The following is a 19406-nucleotide window of genomic DNA, read 5'->3' as shown; positions in this document are numbered from 1 at the left end:
ATATGTTGCACAATATTTTGCATTTACCTTACTTTTTTTTCTCTGCAGATGAAACAAATAATAATAATAAAAAAGAAGCTTTCCATGGGTTGCTGAATTTGGAAAAGGTTTGTGATATTCAATCATGTTAATTTTGGTACTGCTGTGGTAATACAAATATTTAATTGTTTTGTTTTTCTCACCGACCTTTGCATAATCCTTGTATGTATCAATAAATTATTTAATATAGTTGTGCTTCAATAAAAATGTAAAAATAACCAAATTGAAAGTCTTGGCCTTGTTGTGTGAAACATTTAATTACAGGTGACTGCCACTTTGGAAATAGTGAAAAAGGAAAGGGCAAGACTCAAAGAAAAATTAAATGAAGAAATTGTTGCAAACAAGAAACTGGAAGGTATGTTTGATAAGATGTTGCTCGTGTTACAGACAAATATTTTTTTCCCATATTTGAAAATAGTTTGGATATATATATATATATATATATATATATATATATATATATATATATATATATATATATATATATATATATATATATATATATATATATATACAGACTTGGCATTTAATATGGAATATTTTTTTTGTGTGGGTGAACTTACTTTTCAAGATGTCTTAGAACCAAAAGTTCATTGGAATTATGTTGAAACTATTCTAGATTTTGTTAATGTGACCTTTAAAAGAAACAAAAACCACATTTGACATTTCGAAACAAATAAATTGATCCTTGAAAGTGATGTAAACTGATATCGAACTCAATTCATGGACAGTACTGTGTTAAACTTCTGTACGTTTTCCAGAAGTATCTCTTTATTTTGCACATTAGCCAAATTTTTTTTTAACAAAAACAAAAGTTAAATTACGACTGGGATTACGGACAGTAAAATTACAGTTCAGTACTTCGTGTAACCCCCACGAGCATTCAGGAGAGCATGTACACGTTGAGGCATGCTGTTCACGAGATTTGCCAAGGTTTGGACAGGAATCGCTTGCCATGCAGTGACAATAGCCTGCTGCAATTCACGCACAGAGGTCGGCTGCTGGTCCAAGTGGTCGATTTGACACGTTAATTCTGCCCACAAGTTCTCTATTGGATTCATATCCGGGGACATGGCAGGCCACTCCATATGCCCTACACCACGGTCAGCAAGAAAGTGTTGGATCATGCGAGCACGATGAGGCCGTGCATTGTCATCTTGGAAGACAAAGTTTCCTCGAAAGGCTGCACGAGCAAATGGAAGCAATGTTTCTTCCAGAATGGCCCTGTACTTGAACTGGTTCAGGTTTCCATTCAGAACAACCAGGTCAGTTTTGCCCCCTGCATGAAAAGCAGCCCAAACGGTCACCCCACCACCTCCAGCTTGGACTCTTGGCACTATACAATCTTCGTTGTAGGCCTCATGCACTTGTCTGCGCACTCGGACGCAGCCATCTTGATGATAGACCAGAAATCTAGACTGGTCACTGAAGATCACGTGATTCCAGTGTCCTGGCTGCCATTGACCGTGCTCTCTGGCCCACTGCAATCGGCGCTGGCGGTGTTGTCTGGTCAGGCGTGGCTTTCTCAGGGGACGCCTGGCACGATAGCCTGCTTGAACCAGTCGCTGGTTGACTAGCCTTCTGGATACAGGCACATTTGTCAGTTGCTGCCACTCAGCCCTAAGCCGATTAGCTGACTTGGTACGGCCATTGCGGACTAACCGGTGCAGCTGGCGATCATCCCTCCTTGTTGTTCTGCGGGGACGTCCTGGCCTCGGTATTGGAGTAGGGACACCCCTCTGAGCATTTCGTTTCAGGATCTTTGACACCTGACCTTGAGTGATGCCATACTGCCGAGCAATAGCACGCTGTTTCATGCCGTAATTTCGTAAAGCCACCACTCCATGACAAACAGCATTGTCGAGTTGACGGACCATCTCCAGAGGAAGCGGCAATAACTTTTGGAGACGTGCAGCAGTTGTTTTCCACTAATACAGAACGCAACAACCCTTGTATACCCGACTGTGAAGCCAATAATGAAATGCACCTGTCCGTACATTTTGCCACGCCACCTGTGATATAATCCTGTTGTTGACTTCTTGCTGCGACAGACAATCAGTGACATGGTTCTTTTAACAAATAAATCACCAAAGTGTAAAAGAAACTCACGAGATTGATATACTGAGTTAAGAAAGTAAACCGAAGTCAAGAAAAAAAAAAATTCCATATTAAATGACAAGTCTGTGTGTGTGTGTGTGTGTGTATATATATATATATATATATATATATATATATATATATATATATATATATATACTGAAACGCAAAATAAACTTACCACCTTTGAAACCTTTAAATATCAACAATAACACTGCGTGTAGTAAATGTGTGAACTTATTTGTGGACAATAGTGTCCTCACTGTCAGACAAAACGGTCACGGATGGTCACTTGAACCTTCAATGGTCACTTCATAGCACAGCTGTTGAACAGCCGTTTTGACTGTCAGTGATTAGCCAAGGGGTACGGGATGATTTTAATGAGCTGCACGTGATGTCTTGATATTGGCTTTAAAAAGGCCAGTGCAAAATGGGCATTTCAATCAACATGCCACGATTGTCAAGGGATCAACGGCAGCGTGCCCTGGGCATGCTGCAAGGCGGACTGAGCTACCGTACAAACCAACAATTGCTAATTGAAACATTGGCATTTTATTGATGACATGTCAAGTTTTTGACCAAGATACACCATCTCATCAGTTTGTTCTACAGTACAGAACAGCACAGGGTGCAATGTCAGTCCCCTTTCAATCGCGTGTGTGGCAGGTAGCTCAGTCCGCCTTGCAGCATGCCCAGGGCACGCTGCCGTTGATCCCTTGACAATCGTGGCATGTTGATTGAAATGCCCATTTTGCACTGGCCTTTTTAAAGCCAATATCAAGACATCACGTGCAGCTCATTAAAATCATCCCGTACCCCTTGGCTAATCACTGACAGTCAAAACGGCTGTTCAACAGCTGTGCTATGAAGTGACCATTGAAGGTTCAAGTGACCATCCGTGACCGTTTTGTCTGACAGTGAGGACACTATTGTCCACAAATAAGTTCACACATTTACTACACGCAGTGTTATTGTTGATATTTAAAGGTTTCAAAGGTGGTAAGTTTATTTTGCGTTTCAGTATATATATATATATATATATATATATATATATATATATATATATATATATATTGTCGTGCAACCGCCGAAATTAATATTTGGTGGTCGCGGATGCCGATCACGAAGGCTTTAACTCCTGAGGCGAAAGCTCAATGGTGGATTCCAAAACCAAAAGCCCCAAGCGCGCAGGATGGAGGGGAACGACGAGAGCCCTGCAGCCTTAAATGTGAAAATCAACCACCCGGAAAACTGCGTTCAGGAATATGTACAGAAAATAATATAAGGGTTTATTTGGGAAAAGCAAGGACAGGAAAAGCACGTGCCGGTAATCTAATGCCTAATTTGGGATCCCACACACACACAGATATCGAATACAAGACGAGGAGATCTGAATTAAAGAAAAGAACACATCATGTAAAATGTATATGCGGAGCTCGGCTTATCTGTCTTTGTCGTCTTCTTCTTGTAACACGGCCCCGCTCGGCCGCCACCAGGCCTTCTCCGACCGCCTCCGAGCACCACAGCAACGCAAAGGCCCGAGCCAACGCCCACTCCGTTCGGACACGAGGCCCCAAAGCAGTACAGCGAGCTCCACTCGGGCTACACCTCAGCCCAACTTGGGCTGCGCAAGACGAAAAAGAGCTGCAATAGCGAGTCACTTTTCCTGCGTCTCTCGAACCACTGCCAAAAGCACCTGCTCTGATCAAACTGCGTGCACTCCAGCGAACTGCCAACTCAACTCGGGCTCCAACTCTGGTTATGGCGGTCGTCACTCAACTTCCAACTGCTCCGTTCCGAACTGCCTGTGCACAGGAACTGCTCCAAAATGGCGCTCGGCAACTGCTCGTACGAACTGCACTCGTATCAACTCTCGATCACGTTCTCTCTGAAACTGGCCCTCGGCCCTCGTTATCCTCGGCCGGTGACGTCAGCCCTGGCGTGCTGCCAGCCAATCAGAGCCTCTGCCGGCTCGCCCAGGGGCACGCCCACTGCGTCACTCCCACTCTCGTCCTCTGTTCCTTGTGTTGTAGCACGTGCTATGCGAGGTGGATAGGCCTGTCGGAGGTGTGGATGGTGGCGGCCATTATCGGCGGTGTCCTGGCCTGATTTCTTCCTCGGTCATGTCGCGGGGGGGGGGGGGGGGGGGTGGGGGGAAGGGCGTTTTTAGTGTTGTACTAAGGGATCCTATCTAAGTGTCTATGTGGTGTGCAGTGCCAAAATGGACAGAGGTTTGGCTAACCAGTTGAGGACACACAGGGGCTTACTCTTAATCCCTACACTACCTATCACTCGAATCTCCTGGTAGATTCACAATTATGCACCTTAACCGACAAAATGCCTACACATGAAGAACTTATTACAGGTAGTGTTCCTTACCACGCATCTCGAAGCATGGTACCTACTCAGATCTACTCTGCTGTACATATATCACTACCCAAATTCATAACAATATATTGATACGGTTTTGAGATTTGTAAATATGCCATCATTAAAGGTTAAAGGTTTGCCCCCCATAGTTAGTCCACAAGCAACACGTAGGCCCACTTAGAGTATTAGTTATGTCATAGTATGTGTAAGAGTAGGCCATTTCCCTAGTAACATCTGCGTTGTGTAAAAAAATTAGCTTAGGTCCTTTCAACTTTGCGTCCCCCCCCCCCTCCCCCAATTCCATCATGGGCATAATCGATCCCGCGCCCCATTTGGCATCCCTCAAGTTTGTTACGTTTTGGCTACCCGCAATTTGTTACGCTTTGGCTGCCAGCAGTGTTCGCTGCCCTTTGTTCGCTCGAACTAGACAAGTGACACGAGGTAGGCCCGAAAAGAGGGAGGAGCATGGGGTCGGGGTGTGGTGGAGTCGAGGAGCACGTCAGAAGGCGATGACGTTAAGGCCACCAGCCAACCAGGGCTTTGAGGGCATGGCGTGATAGGGCGTGGTAAGGGCGCGTCTGGCAAGTTCCAGAGAGTTCGCTGGTCAGGGCTATAAAAACCAGCGCACAAAGCCCTTGAACAGGACTCGTTGGGTGAAAGAATTGCGCTTTGTAACAAGGACTCAGAGCACTTGTATGAAGGATTGGAAGGAATTGTGCTGCATTGCGAAAGAACCTATGCAAGAGGATTTGCACGAGGACTTGGGGAATTGAAGAGCGCATTGTGAGCGCATATTGAACTATTACGTATGCAGCCACGCGAGTGAGCGCGGCCATAGCTGCCAGTGTAACCGCCGAAGCCCAACCCTACCGTTCGCCCCGTAATTATCCCGTGCGCGCCAACGACACGCGGAGAGCTCCTGCAGTCTGTTTCATCTACTTCGCGGTGCGAGCTGGGGACCGGAGAGGGAGAGCTGCCTGGCCGCCATTCTTGGACGTGCTGACCTGTTCGTCTGCAAACCCCGTGTGAGTGTGTCTGAGTGTGAACGGGCCCGTTTGTCTTGGGAATAAGTATAAGACTGTTTAAGGCTGCACTGTGTCTTCTTCTGCCGAATCATTGGACATCGTGTAAATAAATCTTGTTATTCCTTTTCTTCCAAATTCGACCGTTTCTGTGATTTTCATCATTGGGTAAGCGTGGCACGATTAAGAACCGCTTGGATCTGGGTAGAGTCATTGATAACGGCTCGGGTCATGGGTTCGCTACCGCTCGGCGTATCCACCAACACCCGTGATTTGGGCCGGGCTTATTTCCTCATTTCTGGGCAGCGCGAGTAATTAGGTATTAGTGATTAGTCCTACGACCCTATTTCGCGCTGTCTGGGAAGGACGTCATCGGTCCCGGGTCCCGTCGGCTAGTCAAAGCCAAGGGGACTAATCCCCCCTTGGTAATGGGAAAAGGCCGGCGTTGAGATCCGCAACAATATATATATATATATATATATATATATATATATATATATATATATATATATATATATTATATATATATAATCAGGAGATTAAATCAGATGCGGACGTAGCTTCAGGACGGTCGACCTTTAATTCTCGACAAGCTTTCGACCAACAAAGGTCTTCTTCTTAGTCGTCCCCAAGTTGGTGCTTGAAATCTCCCAAGTTGGGGATGACTAAGAAGAAGACCTTTGTTGGTCGAAAGCTTGTCGGGAATTAAAGATCGACCGTCCTGCAGCTACGTCCGCGTCTGATTTAATCTCCCGATTATTTATTTAATGCAAATGAGACGCCGTGCTCGTACTGTGGAGTTTCTACTATTTCTCACAGTTTGTCTGTGAGATGGACTACAAAATGTAAATGTTTCATGATATTTGTGATATTATATCACCTTTATATATCAATATTGTTGAAATGAAGATCAAATACCTGTATGTTGAAATATGTTGAAAAAGTCAAAACTTTACATGGGGTTTACTTACGTTTTCACGAGACTGTACACATATATATATATATACAGTCATGGCCAAAAATATTGGCACCCTTGCACTTTTTTCAAATAACTCACTATTTTCTCGAAAAATAAGTTGAAATTGATAAAAGTATTTCGTCTCCACAATTCTTTATTTCACTGTTAATATTACAGAACCTTTGTTTTTGATTCAGAACTTAATATATCCTTTTAAATCAGGAAATAAAAAGAAATGGCATTGTCAAAATTATTGACACCCGAGACTTAATATTTGGTAGCACAGCCTTTGGACAAAATAACCGCAGTCAAGCATTTCCTATAGCCATGAATGAGCTTCCTACACCTCTCTACTGGCAGATTGGCCCACTTTCCTTGTGCAAACTGCTCCAGTTCTCCCAGATTTGAAGGGTGCCTTCTCCCAAATGCTGTTTTCAGATCTCCCCACAGGTGTTCAATGGGATTTAGATCTGGATTCATTGCTTTCCACTTCAGAACAGTCCAGCGTTTTGTCTTGAACCATTCCTGGGTGCTTTTTGAAGTTTGTTTGGGGTCATTGTCCTCCTGCAAGACCCATGACCTTTGACGGAGACTCAGATTTCTGACACTGGGTTGAACATTGCGCTCCAAAATGCCTTGGTAATCTCCCGATTTCATGATGCCATGCACATATTCAGGGCACCCAGTGCCAGAGGCAGCATAACAACCCCAAAACATCACAACCACCTCCATGTTTGACTGTGGGTAAGGTGTTCTTTTCTTCGAAGGCTTCATGTTGTTTTCTTTAAACATAGAGATGATGTGTTTTACCCAAAGCTCTAATTTGGTCTCATCTGTCCACAGAAGGATTTTGGCTTGTTCAGGTGTGTTTTGGCAAACTCCAGTTGGGATTTCTTACGTCTCTCTCTCAGCAGTGGGGTCCTCCTGGGTCTCCTACCAGAAACCCCCTTTCATTGAGTTGGCGACGGATGGTGAGAGTTGAAACTGTCGTACCTTGTGTCTGAAGGCCAGCTTGAATCTGTTTGGCAGTTGATTGAGGAGCTTTCTCCACCATTCGAACAATCCTTCGCTGCAATCTTCCATCAAGGTCTCTCTTGCGGCCACGTCCAGGGAGGTTGGCTACAGTGCCATGGGCCTTAAACGTCCTGATAGCATTGCGTATGGTGGACACAGGAACATCAAGGTCTCTGGAGATGGACTTGTAACCTTGAGATTGCCCATGCTTGGCTACAATCTTGTGTCTGACCTCCTCAGCCAATTCTCTGGTTTTCTTTCTTTTCTCCATGGTCATTGCGTTACACACTATGACACAAAACAGCAGAATGACTCCTTTTCACCATTCAGACTGGTTGAATGAGTGATTTTTATATTGCAGGCACCTGCAACTCACCACAGGTGAGTTCAGCCCAAAGTAAAGGAGAAGCACCTGCTTGAAATCTAATTATTTCTAACAACTTCTAAACGGTGCCAATAATATTGTCCGGGCCATTTTAGGATTTCTGTGAAGAATAAGCTAAGATTTCGTAATATTTTCAGCTTTTTTTGTTTTGTTCCACTGCAAACCATAGAAATACATATGTGGATACCAAAATATTTTTTACTTTCAACAATTTTCTGGAAGAAATGGAGCATTGTTTGAAAAAAAAGTGCAAGGGTGCCAATATTTTTGTCCACGACTGTATGTATTGTCATGTGTCTACCCTTTAGTGAACACCTCAGGGTTACGGATGGCCAACCGAGCTTTAACTCCGAGGCGTATACTCAATTATGGCGGTCGTGACGCGCGCGGGGGTAGTGGAGGGCAGCGAGGTCCTTACCTGCCCGGACGGATGCGGCACGGGGTTTATCTGATCCCCACAACAAATAAACGTACAAAACCGGCAAAGCAACAACACAACAATTAAAATGCAACAAATAATGGTTTAATAAAAATAAATGCCAGGATAACATAAATGAATACACAGTGAACTAAAATTCCTATATTGAGGATCCTGAAAATGTAGTGTGGTGCGTTTGCCAGCTACTCAGCTCCAACGTCCTTGACCGTCCAGGGTCGTCAAATCCCTGTGCGGGAAAACACGCGTTGGTGCGAAGTCGCGTTCACCGCCAGCCGCCTACGAGAAATGAACTGGCCCTGGCTCCTCCCACGTCCTTCTCGCTCGGCTGCACCGAGCCCCAACCGCCCCGTACTTCCAGGTGCACACGGCACGAAACGCAGCCGTCACGAGCCAACACCAAGGAGAGGAAAGAGAAGGATGCGTCCGCCCGCAATGCAGGCCTGGACAGAAGAGAGCAAATGAAACTGAACACGATGGAAGCCAGGACCAAGAGAGTGTACAAACTGTGACCACCTGCGATGACAGCCACGAACCAACAGTGCGTCCGCTCGTAATGAAACCCAGTGCAGAGAGAGAGCGAAAATGGCGGGTGTGTCCTTTTTGTCCCTGGCACTAGAATGTTCTTTCTGACGTCACCCGCGCTCCAAGGTCCAATCACCGAGCGCCGTCGCATCAGTCTATGGCCATAACCAATCGTTCCTCTCGGGGCGGGGCGTCACGGCCTTCTTCACGCCCCTTGAGATGACTCGGCTGGGTGGCGTCAGTGGTAGAATGTCCGGATCTGGTCGGCGATTGTGTTATTTAATTGTAGGGGCTGATCGCATTGCTTGTGTTGTAAGTGTCATAAGGAACAAAGGGGAAACGACAGAGGAAACTACACACGGGGAATCTACCCTTATACCCTAACTAATTAGCATAGCTCCACCCCTCGCATGGAGACAAATATACACTGATGCGACATCCGGCTCTACTTGGGTACAGGAAGGTTTCTACATGGCATATGGAGCACACTACCCTATACAATATACCTGGACTAAAGTATTCCATTGCCTACCCGCCTAAACATAACAATATATATATATATCTTTTTTTCATTTTTTTTTTCATACAAAACAACAAACAACATGCATTTTAAGGCCATTTTCCCTGCTAGAGTGGGGGTTAGCCTTGCAGTCCCCATGACAATCTTCTCCATTTTGCCCTATTTTCTGCATCTCCCCTTGTTAACCCTCTTGCCCGCATTTCTTCTTCCACCATCTTTAGCCAAGTCTTTCTCGGTCTTCCCCGTCCTCGACTTCCTCCTACATTCATTTCCATCACTCTTCTCAACCAGTCACTGTCATCCTTCCTCAACACCTGACCAAACCATCTCAACCTGTTTCTCTTCACAGCATCCATCACAGGCTCTATTCCCATCATCTTTCGCAATTCATCATTTGTCTTCCTCTCTCTCAACGATACTCCACACATCCACCGAACCATTCGCATTTCTACCCTTTCCAGCCTTCGTTTCTGCTCTACGTTCATTACCCATGTCTCGCTCCCATAAATCATAACACTTCTCACACATGCAGCATACACCTTTCCCTTCAGCTTCAACGACACTCCCCTCCTCATCAGCACGCCACTCAGTTCCCGAAACTTCATCCATGCACATCTCGCTCGAGCAACCGTTGCCGAGTCTGATCCACCTTCTCCATTCAGCATGTCTCCGAGGTAGCAAAATGTTTTCACACCTTCCAGCTTCACGCCGTCTCCAAGATTCAACTCAACATTTCCTCCATCTGCAGTTCCCTCTGTGCACACCTTACATTTGAATGTAGCTGCCACACTGGTTAATGACCCTCTCAGACCACTACATTTTTGATGAACCCACTCAGCGCACATTGTACATTGAATGGAGTTCACTCCGACACCCTTCCTGCACACAGCACACGGCCACTTCCCAGTTCTTTCCACCTCACCACATGTTTTACCACTTGCCATCACCTTCGTCTTTCCGATATTCACCTTCAGACCTTTTGTCTCCATACATTCCTTCCACTTGTTCATCTTTTCCTTCAGTCCATCCATACTTTCCGCAATCAACACCAGATCATCTGCATACAACAACTCCCACGGTAAACCCTCCTTTACGTTCTGAGCCAGCACCTCCATCACAGCTACAAATAGTAGTGGACTTAGTACCGACCCCTGATGCACTCCCACCTTCACCTCAAATTCACCACTGTTCGCGTCCTTCCTCCTTACAGCTGTGCGCGCTCTTTTGTACATTGCCATCACTACTATGATTAACATTCCTCCACTCCTAACTTCCTCAATGCCCATGTCACTACTTCACGTGGAAACCTATCGAATGCTTTCTCGAGATCAACAAACCCAAGAAACAACTTCTTCCTCTTCTCCATGTACTTCTCCTGCAACTGCCTTACAATAAAAAGAGCGTCTGTCATTCCTCTGCCTGGCATAAATCCAAACTGCATTTCGTCAATCTTCACTTTCTTCCTTATCCTCCTCTCCAACACCCTTTCCAATACCTTCATTCCATGCTCCAATAACTTTATCGCTCGATACAGAGCCACAGTCCAGAGGGTCACCTTTCCCCTTGTATAGAGGGATGAGGCGACTCAGTTCCCAAACCACTGGAATGCGGCCTTCATTCACCACCAGATTACAGATCTCTGTCATTCTCTTCACACCCCATCTTCCTGCTGCCTTCAACATATCTCCCACAACTCCCGTCGGCCCTCCCGCTTTTCTACTCTTCATTGCTTTTATCGCTTCCTCAACTGCCTTCTCAGTTATCTTCTCTGCCGGTCCTAAAACTGGGTTACTCTCTATGTTGCCATCCCATTCATTCTCTGCATTCAACAGCATTTCCATATATATTTTCCATCTTCCTTTAATTCCATCTGGGTCCACAACGATTTGTCTCACTTCATCCTTCAAGCAACTCACCCCCATCACATCACACCTCTGTTTCGCTATCTGCTTTGCAATCCTGAATAACGCTCTCTGACCCTCTTCCGAATCCAAGCGTTTTCCGAACATTTTCCAACATGCCTCCTGCGCCTTTGCGACCTCTTTCTTTGCAGCCTTCATGGCTGCCTTACAACTTTCATGCTCTGCTTTTTCTGCCCCCGTACCCTTCGCCTTCTGCCACTCCTTGAACTTCTTCCTCTTCTCGTCAATCCTCTTTCCAACTTCATCATCCCACCACCATGTTTCCGAGTGCCTCGGTGGTGCTTTTGTCCATCCACATACCTCACCAACGGCTCCCAACAGACTATCTTTCATTGACATCCAACCACTTTCAAGCTCAACCACATCATCCTCTACCCTACTCAGCCTCTCTTTTAATGCCTCCCATACTGCCACCTCTTTCAACCTCCACACCTTCATTCTCGGTTCGTACTTCAGCCGCCGAGCTCTCCTTGCACCTTTCACCCTTATGTCGCAGACAACCAAGTGGTGCTGTGAAACAGCCTCCTCCCCCGGGATTACCTTTTTCTCCCGGAGGTGCCCCCTATCTCGCCTACGCACCATCAGGTTGTCAACGGTTGTCGTCGACCCACCTGACGTGTATGTAACAAGCTTATTATCCTCTTTCTGGAACTGAGTATTACAAATCAACAAATCAGCTCCATCAGCAAACTCCAAAATTTTTTTCACCTTCTCCATTTCTCACACCATATCCGTAACCCCCATGAACTCCCTCAAAATCGTCCATACTCCTTCCCACATGTCCATTTAGGTCTCCTCCTACCACAACAACTTCCTCATCTTTCACATTTTCCATCAGCTTCTCTATTGCACACCATAACTTGTGCTTCTCTTCATCGCTCCGACCAACCTGCCGAGCATATCCCGAGATGACATTCACCAAGAGCTTTCCAATCATCATTTTCACCATCATCAACCTATCACTCACTCTAGTCACACTCACCACACTGTCTACACACTCCTCAGAAAACAGGACACCAACACCATGCACGCCCTCCGGGCACCCTTGCTGCACGAACTTGTATTTCTGTCCCTGCCTACCCTTCACCATTCTCACACCACTTCCCTTCCATCTCGTCTCTTGCACACAACATATGTCCACTCTTCTTCTGACCAATACTTCCACCACTTCTCCTGATCTCCCTATATTTATATTAAATTTTAAAAAGTTTTTTATATTAAATGATAAAACCACACCACAGTGTTTTTCACATTCTTCAGAAGAACTCTACTCCTGTATATAGTCTACAATTTAGACATCCTATAATAATAATAATAATAATAATACATGTATTTTATATAGCGCTTTTCAAGAAGCCCAAAGACGCTTTGACAGAGTACAAAAAAACAAGTGCAAAAAGACAAAAATCAACATGTAAATAATCAAATAATCAGATCTCGTGAGATCTTGGAGACGGTGGCAGGGATTTTCGAAGCTCCACACGGTCTCCACGTTTTCAAAGTTAAGTCTGTTCACAATTGTATTTTGTCGAAATTGTATTTATCTTTCGTTGTGTGAAGTTATAGTGTGCACCTTAGAAGTTTCTCGGTGTTTATCTTTCATAAATTAATCGTCTGTTTGCCGCGTCGCGAGCGATTTGAAATCGAAGTTAAGTAATTGTTCCCATTTGTATTTTCGTTATAACTGTATTTATTTTATGGTGTGTGTACGTATATTGTGTCCCGAGGAAGATTTTCAGTGCAAATCTTTCATACCTGTATTGAAAATCGTGTTAATTCGTGTCGTGTCTTGAGGCCTTGTACAGTGTACAACCTTGAGGCTTTGTTTTTCTCTCAGCGGTCCGTCGTTTGTGATCCAATAACTTTCGTTCTCTGTTTTCCCAGTCTTTTCACCCCATAGCCTACTTCCTTGTGTAAATCTCAACTCAAAAAAAACCAAAAAAAAAAAACATTTCCTTCTCTGTTCTTATTCTTGTTCTCATTCGTTTATTCATTCTTATTCGTTCGTTCGTTCTTCGACCACGTGTTTCTCCCCCATTTCCCCAGATAGTTTTCACTGTTATTAACCTTCAATGTTTACACTTTCCCCTCAAGTTCTGTATTCCGTCATATATTATAACACCTTTTTCTTCTTCTTTAAAAGGCTGCTTTCGACTTGCTCACCAAATCTATTCATCCCAAAAAAAAATTCCATCTCCTATAGTGCCTTTTTTCTACATTCCCTAAACTCTCCTGCACTCCATCCTCCATCCAGCGTCCTGAAACGTATTTTTAACTCGAAGGTCACAAGAAACTCATTTTGCAATAAATGTTCGTTTCCCATTAATCGTACACTTTCTAAAATCCAATCTCACCCCTCCCCTCCAAATCTTCCCCATAGCCCCTCCCCTCCAAATCTTCCCCATCACCCCTCCCCTCCAAATCTTCCCCATCACCCATCCCTTTCAAATCTTCCCCCTTTCCCCTCCCCTCCTAATCCTCCCCATCACCCATCCCTTTCAAATCTCCCCCCTTGCCCCCACCCTCCTAAACTACCCCCTCACCCCTTCCCTCCAAGACTCCCCCTCGCCCCGCCCCTCCTAGACTCCTCCCTCACCCCTCCGCTCCAAATCTCCTCCCATATCCCATCCCTTTCAAATCCCTCCCCTTGTCCCTTCCCTCCCAAACTCCCCCCTCGCCCCTCCCCTTCAAATCTCCCCACCCTCATTTCTTCTCAATTTCCCCCCTCTCACTCCCCCTCCTCAAAGCGTCCTCCCCGCTTCTTCCCCCTTCCAACTCTCACCTCCATCTCCCCCAACCTTCTGCCTCGCTCTGCCCCCTCCTCAAATAACACCTCATTGTGCCTCACCCAATCACCATCAAACCTTTTGTCCGCCCCATCCTTCCCTTTCTCCGAGCTATTCCGAAATCTCTGACACACCTTCAACAGCTCTCCCTACCTCTTCCACCTCTTCCACATCTTACCCTACCCCTCCTCCCCCCTGTTCTGTATCCGATGCTCCCCCTTCCTCTTCATTAACGGTATGGACCTCAAACATCCGGGGCCTTTGTTCAAACTTAACTGATCTCTCCATACAGGTTGCTTCTGTCAAACCAGACGTGATCTGCTAAACAGAAACTTTCCTCCTTCATGATGTCTCTGATTCCTTAGTATCTCTCCCGGGTTACTCCCTCCTCCGGTATGATAGACCTGAGCCTCGCCCTGGAGGTGGGGTTGCTATCTTTATCAAAAACTCTCTTCCTCACTCGCCCTGCACTGCACTCTCTCCACCTCACCCCCAGGAATACCTCTGGCTATGGCTTCCCCTTCACTCCCACCTCTTGTTCATATGTGTGTTGTACCGTCCACCAAACAGTGATGACTCCATCTACATCTCGCTGTCTGATAATATGGACCAACTTCTATCTACTCATCCCAACTCTCTCTTCCTCATATGTGGTGATTTCAATTGTCACCATGCCAGTTGGCTGGGTGTGGGTTCCTCTCTCACCAGCCATGGCTCCTCAGCAAAGGACTTCTGCGACTCACTGGGACTGACACAATCTGTCAATTTCCCGACCCGGATCTCAGTCAACGGAGCATCTTCTCTTCTGGACTTGGTTATAACTAACTTCCCTGAAAATGTCTGCTGCTCTTCTTCTGCTCCAATCGGATCATCTGATCATGTCCTTGTTAAAGTGGACATCTCTCTGACCATTCTCAGGGAACCTGCTCAGCGTCGACGAGCCTGGCATTTCACTCAGGCCAACTGGCACGGTCTTCAAGCAGCCATCAATCATCTGGACTGGTCTCCCATCTCTACCACCTCTGACATCAACTCATCCTGGGAATTCTTCCAAAGTAAATTGCTCTCTCTCATGCACAGATTTATCCCATCTCGTCTTCAGTTGTCATACCCTTCCTCCCGTCCATGGTACACGGAATCTTGTGGTGAGGCTGTTGCCCAGAAACAACTTGCCTTCGTCTCCTGGAAAGCAAATCCAACGGAAGGAAATCTCATTTCCTTTCACAAAGCCCGAAACAAGTGTGTGTCCACCCTCAGGAGAGCTAGGAAACAATATCTCTCCGTTCTCAAGACCGAACTCTCTTATCTGTCTCCCTCTTCCAAATCCTGGTGGCGTCTGGTCAAATCTGTTTCAGGTGTTTGTTCCCCCTCCATCCCCTCCCTTACCTCAAACGGCTACACAGCTGACTCCGCACGTGAAAAAGCTGAATGCCTCAACTCTGTGTTTGCCTCTAAATCTTGTGTCCCAAACCCATCCCTCTCTGTACCCACCATACCCAGTCGTACCCAGCTGCTCCTGGACTCCGTGTCCTTTCCTCCTGACAAGGTGGAAAAGTTTCTGTCAACCCTCGACTCTGATTCTGCAACTGGACCTGGCGGCATCAGCCCACAGGTCCCAAAATCATGTTCTTCCGCTCTTTCACTCCCTCTCTCTGTTCTCTTCACCCTGTCTTTTGCTCAAGGTCAACTGCCATCTGCTTGGAAATCAGCCAACATCACCGCCTTGCACAAAAAGGTGCAAAAACAGATCCTAGCAACTACAGACCAATCAGACTTCTCCCAATTATCAGCAAAGTCGTGGAATCCATCATTGCTTCGGATATGAAATCTTTCCTCTTCTCCAATGGCTTGATCTCTGATCAACAATTTGGTTTCAGACCAGGTCACTCTACTCTGGACATGCTGCTTCTGCTGTCTCAACAATGGATGGAGGTCCTCAATGCCAAACAGGAAATTAGAGCTGTCTCCCTCGACATATCACGTGCTAGTCAGGTTCACTATGTTTTTTCGTTCAAAATCATGGTAGATTAGCAAACATATACATTTTTGGAAACGTTATTACATGGAAAATCTGAAAATCAATGTTTACATTTGCCAATTCCGACCAATTCGATTCGACCAATTCGACCAATCGACCAATTCCATTCGACCCATTCGACCAATCGCTTCGATCGATCATTCAATCGATTCGATTCGATTCGATTCGATCGACCATTCGACCAATTCGATTTGCCAATCAATTTGACCGACCTTTGCTTGTGTGGAACGGACTGTGAAAACGATGCGGACTATATTGTCGGATACGACACACAGGACAGTGATGACGAACTCTAAATGGCATATTCTGTAATCGTGTATGTTTGATGCCATTGACTGCTTGTGTATATTTTGTCATTGACTGCCTGTGTAGATATGAAGTTATACTGACTGCATGTGTATATATGATTTTGCTGACTGCCTGTGTATGTTTGGTGATATGAATTATTGTGACACATTTTGATGTTATTAACTGCCTGTACAAAATGATAACATGTATTTGATTATGCAACTTATCGCGAATATAGAGACAGTATTTTGCAATTCAAAACCTTTGATTCGTGTCTTACCATTCCCCATAGCACTAATTTGATACTTTCATTTGATTCCTTGTCCCTGAAAATATAGGTTTAGTATATTTTAAAAAGTTTTTAGGGTAATTAGAGGCAGAAATAGAACAAAATATGTATTTTACAGTGGCCATTTTGAAAATCCAAAATTGCCGCCATACAGGTATCTCTCCAAATGTAAACATTGACTTTTAGTTTCCTTATGCTATAACCTTTCCAAAAATGTATAGGTTTGCTAATCTACCATGATTTTGAACGAAATATAATTTATTGACATAGTGAACCTGACTATGCCTTCGATACGGTCTGGCACCCCGCTCTGCTCACCAAACTCTCCTCCTTTGGTATCCATGGAAATCTCCACGCATGGCTGGCGGACTTCCTCTCTAGTCGTCGTCAACGTGTGGCCCTGAATGGGTTTCTCTCATCTCCTCTTCCTGTTCAGGCTGGAGTTCCCCAAGGCAGTGTTCTGGGCCCTGTGCTTTTTCTGGTCTTCATCAATGATCTCTCTGACTCTCTTGAAAATCCTCTCTATCTCTTTGCTGATGACTCCACTCTCTGCCGCGCCATTCCTCATCCCTCAGATCGGCAGTCTGCAGCCTCCTCACTCTCTGCAGACCTGGACAAAATCACAGACTGGGCAAACAAGTGGAACATGTCTTTCAATCCTGACAAATCTCACACTCTTACGATGTCTCTCCGAAAAGACCGACTGGACAACCCTCCCATCTACTTTCTGAATAATCCTCTCCAAGAAGTTCTGTCACTCAAGCTTTTGGGTCTCACTATCTGCCATGATCTTTCCTGGGAAAACCACATTTCCAAGCTGGCCTCCAAAGCCAGTCGACGACCTGGCATCCTCCGTCGTGCGAAGTCCTTCCTTGGCACACCTGAGCTCCTCACCACATACAAGGCTTTCATCCGCAGCTCAATGGAGTACTGCTCTCCCCTCTGGGCTGGTGCTCCTGCCTCACACCTAGCTCGTCTTCACGCTGTTGAAACCAAAGCGTTCAGAATCATTGGAATCTCCCGCGATGACGCTATCTCCGAGGGCCTTTCACTTAATCACCGCAGGCAGGTTGGCGGTCTTTCCGTCTTCTACCGACTCCTCTCCGGCCTTGCTCCCCCAGCTCTCTCTGGGCTCTGTCCCCTCAAATATTCCTGCAGGTCGCACAAGATCTGCCTGCAACCCTCTTATGGTTAAACTGCCAAAATCAAGACTCTCTGCTCACCTTCACTCCTTCATGCCTCTTTTCTCCCGCCTCTGGAACAAACTCCCTCACTCTCTTCAATCCCACTCCTCCCTCCAGGTCTTTAAAACGGCTGTTCACCACCATCTCTTATCTTCCCCAATCCAAAACCTTGATCTTTTCTACCCCCGCTAATTTCACCCCAAATCCACTTTTTTGAGGTGACTTTTGACTTCTTTCCTGGAAGTCCTTGGTGTCCTTGCGTTTTATACCTATCTTGCCTCCCCCCAGGCCCTCTCCCTCCAAAAACATCTCCCGATGTCCCTGCTCTCAAATGTTGTGTTTGTGTGCTTCCTCCCCTTCTCTCCCCATCTTGTCGACCGCTCCCCTTTTTATATACTTTGTTTGCTTGTTTGTTTGATTTGTTTGTTTGATAAATGTTAGCTCTTTCACAAGCCTCGACTCTGTATACAAAAAAAAAAAAAAAAAAAAAAAAAAAGCAAAAGGAAGGAGAAGGAGAAGGAGAAGAGATAGTCAGGGGTTTTCCCCTCCCCCCTCCTCCTCCATACAAAAAAAAAAAAAAAAAAAAAAAAGAAAAAGCAAAAGGAAGGAGAAGGAGAAGGAGAAGGAGAAGGAGAAGAGATAGTCAGGGGTTAAATGCTGTGGGTTAAATGTTGAATGCTTTGTTTGCTTGTTTGTTTGATTTGTTTGTTTGATAAATGTTAGCTCTTTCACGCACCTCGACTCTGTATACAAAAAAATAAAATAAAATAAAAAAAGCAAAAGGAAGGAGAAGGAGAAGAGATAGTCAGGGGTTAAATGCTGTGGGTTAAATGTTGAATGCAGTGTTGAACAGGTGGGTCTTGAGTGATGTTTTGAATGTGGTGAGTGAGGAGGAGTCTCTGATGGTGTGAGGTAGTGAGTTCCAGAGGGTGGGAGCAGCGATGGAGAAGGCCCTGTCCCCCCAGGATCTAAATTTGGTCCGCATGGGGGGGGGGGGGGGGGGGTCAGGAGGTTGGTACCAGCATAGCGGAGGTTACGGGTGGGAGTGTGTCTGGAGAGGAGGTCAGTCAGGTAGGATGGGGCCAGGTTATGGAGGGCTTTGTAGGTCAAGAGGAGGATTTTGTACTGGATTCTCTGGGGGATGGGGAGCCAGTGAAGCTTGTAAAGGACGAGGGTGATGTGGTCACGGGTCCGGGAATGGGTGAGTAGACGGGCAGCGGAGTTCTGAATGTATTGGAGTTTATTGATGACTAGCAGAAGTACCCGGCATTGCCGGGCGGGGGAGGGGAGGGGAGGGGGGGAAGGGAGGGGAGGGGAACGGGGGGGAGGGGAGAAGAGGGGGGGGGGGAGGGGAGAAGAGGGGGAGGGGGAGGGGGAGAGGTGGAGAAGAGGGGGAGGGGGAGGGGGAGAGGGGAGAAGAGGGGGGATGGGGAGGGTGAGGGATGGGAGGGGGAGGGGGGTGGGAGGGAGGAATGGGAGGGGGGAGGAGGAGGGGGGAGGGGGGGAGGGGAGGGGGGAGAGGGATGGGAGGGT

The 19406-nt window shown here is 46.0% G+C and overlaps 1 protein-coding gene across 1 annotated transcript in view; it reads left to right on the top strand.

Annotated features, from left to right (window-relative positions):
* LOC137434953 (uncharacterized) overlaps positions 1-19406 on the top strand; it is a 211318-nt gene that overhangs the window by 108074 nt on the left and 83838 nt on the right. Inside the window, exons 16-17 of the mRNA XM_078785134.1 lie at positions 49-107; positions 304-456. Of these exons, the coding sequence (XP_078641260.1) occupies positions 49-107; positions 304-456 (212 nt within the window). The remainder of the gene's footprint in view (positions 1-48; positions 108-303; positions 457-19406) is intronic.

This window comes from Myxine glutinosa, chromosome 9 (genome assembly GCF_964187855.1).
Source record: "Myxine glutinosa chromosome 9, kmMyxGlut1.1, whole genome shotgun sequence".
Classification (NCBI taxonomy): Eukaryota; Metazoa; Chordata; class Myxini; order Myxiniformes; family Myxinidae; genus Myxine; species Myxine glutinosa.
The sequence above is the reverse complement of the archived record's forward strand: the minus strand, read 5'-3'. Positions and strand labels throughout refer to the sequence as shown.